Here is a 6,345-nt window from a genome sequence, read left to right as displayed (position 1 = left end):
ACACACATAATATACTGTTGGTGTAATACATTATTCAGAGTAATGTCTAAACTAATTTCTAATAAATTACTATGTAGGCAAATTGTTACAGTTTAGTTATTAAAGCCTGGACTTTGCACTTTGTTCTCAAAAATAACCTACAGATACAACAAAAGGATGTTTTGTAACAACTGGATAAGTGTGTTTTCGACTGTCTGATGTAATGTGTTGAAAACCTGTCGATGTGGATGTAGGTCAGCGTTCTCCACCAGCAGATGTCGCTGTTGAGACTCCTCCATTATGTGACTGTTCATCACTCTGTTATAAATAAAGCTTTGGCAGAACTCGTGGGTGATAATTCTGGAAGGAGCGACTGCTAATGTAGCACCAACGTTACCCTCTTTAAAGGGATCATTTTGAACACATTACGTTGATTATTTTTATATCTATATTAAACATTACGGGTATCGAGTGAACTCCTGAAAACAATGGCAGAAAGTGACTGGGATACCGTGACTGTCTTGAGGAAGAAGGGGCCGACTGCTGCCCAGGCCAAATCCAAGCAGGTTAGCATAATCACCTCATTTAATTTTTGTCTGTTCTGAAGCTTACTGTAAACTATGGGTCTTCTACATAAAATAAGATCGGGTTTCAGATTATAGTGAACACCCGAGTAAACGGCTAGTGTATAGCTCGTTAGCAGAAACGAGCGTTTATGCTACGTTACGGGTAAAATTATCCAGTAAACATCGACCATGCGTCGTGGTTTAAGCTAGTTCAATAACAACAGCTGACAAGAACCGTTTGTCTCTTCCAGCGAACCGTTTGTCTCTTCCTGCAAACCGTTAGTAATGGTCGGGGTGGAACGTTAGCGTTAATCGGTTAACGTTAGATTGTTGGTTCTATTCAAGCGGACGCTAGTAGGGCTGTCAACCCAAACAAACTCCGGACGTAACGTTAGCTAGCTTTAGTTATGTTATGCTAGATAGCGAAATAGCTCAGTAGCGATGGCACATGAGAGAAGTTTGCCTTGAGGCCTTTCGTCCAGATATGAAAATTGAAGCCATGCTTTCAAAACATCACTCTTTTATGAACTCTTGGGCAAACCAACCTTAACCAGAAATTATTACTTAAGTCTGGCTAGGTACTGTTCGTTAAATATCTAGGTAACTGTAACCAAAATAGCAACTAGTTAGCATTAACGAGCTAACCCTAAGGATAACTCGGCTATAAGTTAGCTAACTACATATAACTAACGCTACTCCATAAACACAGTTTCATCTATATATGTGGGTTAGGACGTCATGTCCAACCCCCATACAGATGTCTGGTAATGTATTTTGGCAAACCATGTCGCGCTACCTTAACTGTTGGTTAACCTAAACACCAAAGATCATACTGTAACTTAATGCTCTCACTAAATACACCAAACAAAGCCAGCATAACGTTACATCTAGGTCACTTAACCGTGTGTTTTTCACGGTCCGTTTGGGAAAAGAAATGAAAAGATTGTGCTCTGGCAGGACTGACCATGTTATCTTTTGTTTGACTTATTCGTCATACAAAGATAAGCACATTTCATCTATGTTATTTATTAACCAGATGTTTTGTAATAATGAGCCTAAAGCTGAATATGGTATTACATGAGCTTGGTCATAATACAGTCTAATGTCAATGTATCTGGAAAATGTTTTGAAATTTAAAATTTGTACATGCCCATTTTTTCTCTAGGCTATCACCACTGCTCAGAGACGTGGGGAGGACGTTGAGACAACCAAGAAATGTAAATTTATGCTTTCTGTTCACATTTAGTAAAGACTATTGTTCACCTGCAGTGTCCTTATTTTGATGCGTTTCAGACACTCTTCTCTTCATCCAAGTTGTAATTCTAAAGGCAAACATGACAAGCACTAAATGAATTTAATGGCCTGTGCTGTGATTATACTGTTTTTGCATGTCTACCCCCTCTATGATGTCCTGACATTATTTTGATCCACTTCTTTGTCACACAGGGTCTGCAGGGCAGAACAAACAGCATCTTGTGACAAAGAACACAGCCAAACTGGACCGGGAGACAGAGGAGCTACACCATGACAGGGTTCCCCTGGAGGTGGGCAAGGTCATTCAGCTAGGAAGACAGGAGAGAGGCATGACCCAGAAAGACCTGGCCACTGTGAGTATACAGACTTCTCATAAATTGATATGCACGCCATATAACAGCTGTTGGGAAAAATGCCCTGTAAAACATTGTTTACCTTGTTTATGTATGATGGTGGATCTGAGATTTAAATGAGCAATATACTTGGAGTATAAAATGATCTTATTGCACAGTAGGCTCCTGTTTAATAAACCGATGTTTATTGATCCAGCTAGAAAAGCCATTTTAAACCTGTTTAAACCTAACCATCATTGCTTTTTACCATGTAGTCAATGACAAAAAATGTCTACCCAACCATTTGCTCTTGTTGATAATTTGAAAAAGTTCAGGTAACTGCAGTCATTTTGAAACATGTTACTGGCAGTTTTCTTTTAATACTGTGAACAATGCAGTCCCTGAGATAAATGGATTCCCAGCAACAGGAAGTGTTTTTATTTGCTTTACTAGTTTGGCTGGTTTTGGGCCTTGTGGTTAAATAAAATTACAAATTATTTATGTCAAATATTTTCCTCCAGAAAATTAATGAGAAGCCTCAAGTCATTGCGGACTATGAGTGTGGGAGAGCAATTCCCAACAACCAGGTCATGGGCAAGATAGAGAGAGCAATTGGTAAGAATACTGTTTGCTCAAATTCAACCATCATGTTTATGTCTCAATTGCCGGTTGTATAACCCATATGTTCCTTGTCTGTCATGAACAGGGATGAAACTGCGTGGGAAGGATATTGGCCAACCCCTGGAGGCAAAACCCAAGAAGAAATGAACACAAAGCCTCGAAATCAGCCCCCCCCCAGTCCCATCTTTTCCAGTTACTGAACCCCTTCCCCACCCCACCTCCAAGAACCCTCTAAAACTCTCCTCTCACCTATCCCTTCCTCATCCCTTCCTCCACCTGGGCTGATCTCACCGGTGTCCTGCCAGAGGACCTGGTGCTCCACTTCATTACAAGCTGCATACTGACAAGTCATCAGGAAAACACTTTCTTGACCACATAATCAAATGAATGATCGAATGCATTTTTCAGCACCACAAACTCAAAGTTCTGTGTACTTCTTTTGTTTTCCCACCTACGTCTGCTTGGGCTTTGGCATGATAAATTCAACTTTTTGATAGTGATGTAAAATCATTTAAAAGGTGAATTAGTTTTCATGACCAGACAAACTAGTTTGATTGATTCCGAGCATGATGTTGAGCCAAAAGTGCTTGATTTGCATCTTTTCTTTTCACACACTTAAGACAGTGGGTGAATGTCATTACATTGTTGAAATGTTTTAATGCTGTGCTTTGTTTTGATCTAAAAATAAAGTTTGGCTGTTCATGACATTTCTGGGTGTGTATTCATAGCCTCTGTCTGTAGCACAGGGTTTCATAACAGCAAAACCAGTGACGTCCTCCCAAAAAAATCCTAAAAAGTAATCCTGGCAGCATGTTAAGCAGAACTTGTTTAAGGTGTTAACTGTACCAGTTGTTGTGGACTTACAACATGTTTTGCATTTACAATGAAAACTACATTTGGGTTGCTATACTCTAAGGAGATGGGAGGAAGAATTCTACACCAACCTGAGATCTCAATGTAGTAGTGATATTGAGCCACTAGATGTCAGAATACTACTAGAAATATATCAGGACTGTCCCACTGTCCCAATATGATCTATACAATTTTGTGTTGCAGTTAGGTTCTTGTGCAAAGTTGTGGCTGCTTCATGTAAAAACACTTCATGAACACTAACAAAAAAATACAGCTTGCCCTAAACAGTTTTCATGTTTACAGCTGTAAAGTACAGGTGCATAATTCAAACGGTGTCAATTAAGAATGTAAGCACTTTTAGCAGAGATGTTGAAATGTTCTGGCGTGTGATGTTTCTTTTAGAGTCTTAAAAATTAACCACGTCTGGACCCTTCAAATGTACAACACTCTAAAATGACTGGCCTTGATTTCTTTACAGGGTTCCACTTCCTACCATGGGTTATTGATTTGAGAGTTACTTACTTTTGCCAGTGGTAAGGCCGCCTTCTGTTTATATTAAAGATTCATGAACCTTATTGTTGCAGAATAACAAAAGCAGGAAGTGCAAACGGGGCAGAACACATTCAAGGCCTGGTGCATGATGTCAAAAAATTTGAAGGAGCGCTGTATTGATGAGAGCTCGAAGGCTGGTGGAGTGTGAAGGACTAGGAGGGGAAGCTGAAGCGGTCTAGATCATCCGTGATGCAGTATTACAGAGCCTAAATGTGGGGTTGGGCAATCGTTTCTACAGCTTCCACTTTCTAGCTACCGTTCTAGCCAGGGCTGCAATGGAAGCAGAGCCAACCACAAATCCTTGAACTTCTCAGCTCCTCCTGTGGGATCTTGATATTCTCTTGAGCCAGCTGCCGCCTCCCTCTGATAAGGTTTATGTAAGACACTGTGTTATACTGTAGGCTTTGTCATAAGGTCATCAGCAATGTGGTATTGGGGCTGGGGAATTGCACAAGAGCCTTGTTGGAGTCCCTTGTGGGGCCTCCTCAGGTGAGACTGCCAGAGAGACAAAGTAAGAGCATACAGCGGTCAAACAGTGCAAACCATGAAGTCCTCTGTCCTGCATAACCTCTCTCAAGCCCTACAGTACAAGCTCTGGTTTGGCGAGATAAGGCTTTGTGGTGCTTCGGGCACATCTGTGAATCAATGTGGTCGTCATTAGAAGGAGGCACCAAACAGAGCAGGCAGCAAGCTGCAGCTGTAACTGTACACCGTCTGCTTGTTTGGGGTCCCAGGGGATGCTGGGTAAGATGAAGTCTCACTTTAATCTTTGTAATTAATTAGAGAGCAGTGCTTCCATGTCTGTGACTGTTATTCTTGGGTTACCTAATAGGCTTTATTCACAGCAGACATTTTGACATGTCATAGTAGGTGCATGTGCACAACACCAGGACCCTGAAACTGAAGCAGCTAAATGGAATTAAGCCTTTTCCTTCTGTGGCATGTCAAAATGTTTTCTGTGAAAAAGGCCTGTAGGGCTGGTCCATGGCTTCAGGGTTTGAGCTGTGTTTCCAGGAAAAGGGACTAACCCCATTGCCAAGTGAAGCATTCTGTTGCAGTTCATGCAGCAACAGTAAGGGCTTTATTAGAGTGGGCAAATAGTCGTAAACAGTGAGCAGGAACCCACAGGCTATGTGGTCAAAACAGACACAACAGGGAGGAAACAGACAGAGGACATCCCAGCTGCCCCACATCTCCATTCACCTTCATTTTTGCATTTCTCCCCAGTGTTGAGCGAGCACACTCTTAACGGGCTGCCGTGTTGAACTGATGGAGCAGGAGCTCTCTGGGCTCCTGTCAAATCAGCCGCTGGCTGTGCTCTAACAATGTGAATGGAAATTTGGTCCTGGGAACTTTTCTCGATAGCTTTCCTGAGGCCGGCTGAGCCAGCCAACAATGAGCATAAAATATTCAAACTGTTAGTGGGGTGAATACGTAAGTATGGGCGAAATATGTCATGTGCCAGTTTGTGAACCATCCACAGTCATTTAAGTAGACATGCTTGCTTGTTTACTTGTGGTTTCAGGCGGAGTTATCATTGTGTTTCCAAATAAATGTTGACATGTACATATAAATCTATTTTGTGCCTTTGTATTGGGTACTGTAGAAGTATTTATTTATTAATTAAGTAAGTTATGTTATGCTATGTAATGCATGTGCAAAATAAATTAGGTAGGTGCACTTTTTGGATGCAATGGCAGGGGATGGTAGTAGTATTCACAGAATTAAAGCAAGAAAATGGACCTGGAGGTACAGCAGCAATAGCAGGTAAGTTAGCTTTGATGGTGGAGTGGATTTTTCCTTTAACTGTCCATTATGTTTCACATTACTTTATATTCATACTTAAAGTTGTGGGACGTTTGAGTGTGGCGTCTTCTTAGGTCCTGTGCTGAAGACGGTTTTTGCTGGGAGGCATATTTGCTCATATAAAGTATGCAGCCTCCTGACCGGTGTTCACTGGACAAACAAAGAAGGGAGCCTTGCTGTTGTTACCAGGGGGTTATTTGGATTCTTGCTCAACAGGCTGCTTCACTCTGTGAGAGAGTGTGTGTGTGAAAGAGAGAGGGAGACAGAGACTGACTGCGTTCCTGGAAATGCCATTCCATTGGTCAAAACACCATAGCAACATAGTTCCACCTATGACAAGGGAGCAGCCAGTGGTTTTGAAGGAGCGATGTGAAGCAGAAAGC

At 41.6% G+C, this 6,345-nt stretch overlaps 1 protein-coding gene across 3 annotated transcripts; it reads left to right on the top strand.

Annotated features, from left to right (window-relative positions):
* Positions 1-3: 3 nt before the first annotated feature.
* edf1 (endothelial differentiation-related factor 1) lies at positions 4-3,459 on the top strand. Of its 3 annotated transcripts, none has more exons than XM_070924370.1 (5): positions 4-545; positions 1,711-1,762; positions 1,992-2,089; positions 2,653-2,746; positions 2,838-3,459. In XM_070924370.1, the coding sequence occupies exons 1-5, from the start codon at positions 468-470 to the stop codon at positions 2,897-2,899; spliced, it is 384 nt and encodes a 127-aa protein (XP_070780471.1). In that variant the 5' UTR covers positions 4-467; the 3' UTR covers positions 2,900-3,459. The 3 variants fall into 3 exon arrangements, with proteins under 3 accessions (XP_070780471.1, XP_070780470.1, XP_070780469.1); XM_070924369.1 differs by having other exon boundaries at positions 1,992-2,098; XM_070924368.1 differs by having other exon boundaries at positions 11-545; positions 1,992-2,152.
* Positions 3,460-6,345: the final 2,886 nt, after the last annotated feature.

This window comes from Enoplosus armatus, chromosome 18 (genome assembly GCF_043641665.1).
Source record: "Enoplosus armatus isolate fEnoArm2 chromosome 18, fEnoArm2.hap1, whole genome shotgun sequence".
In the NCBI taxonomy this organism is placed as follows: Eukaryota; Metazoa; Chordata; class Actinopteri; order Centrarchiformes; family Enoplosidae; genus Enoplosus; species Enoplosus armatus.
The sequence above is the reverse complement of the archived record's forward strand: the minus strand, read 5'-3'. Positions and strand labels throughout refer to the sequence as shown.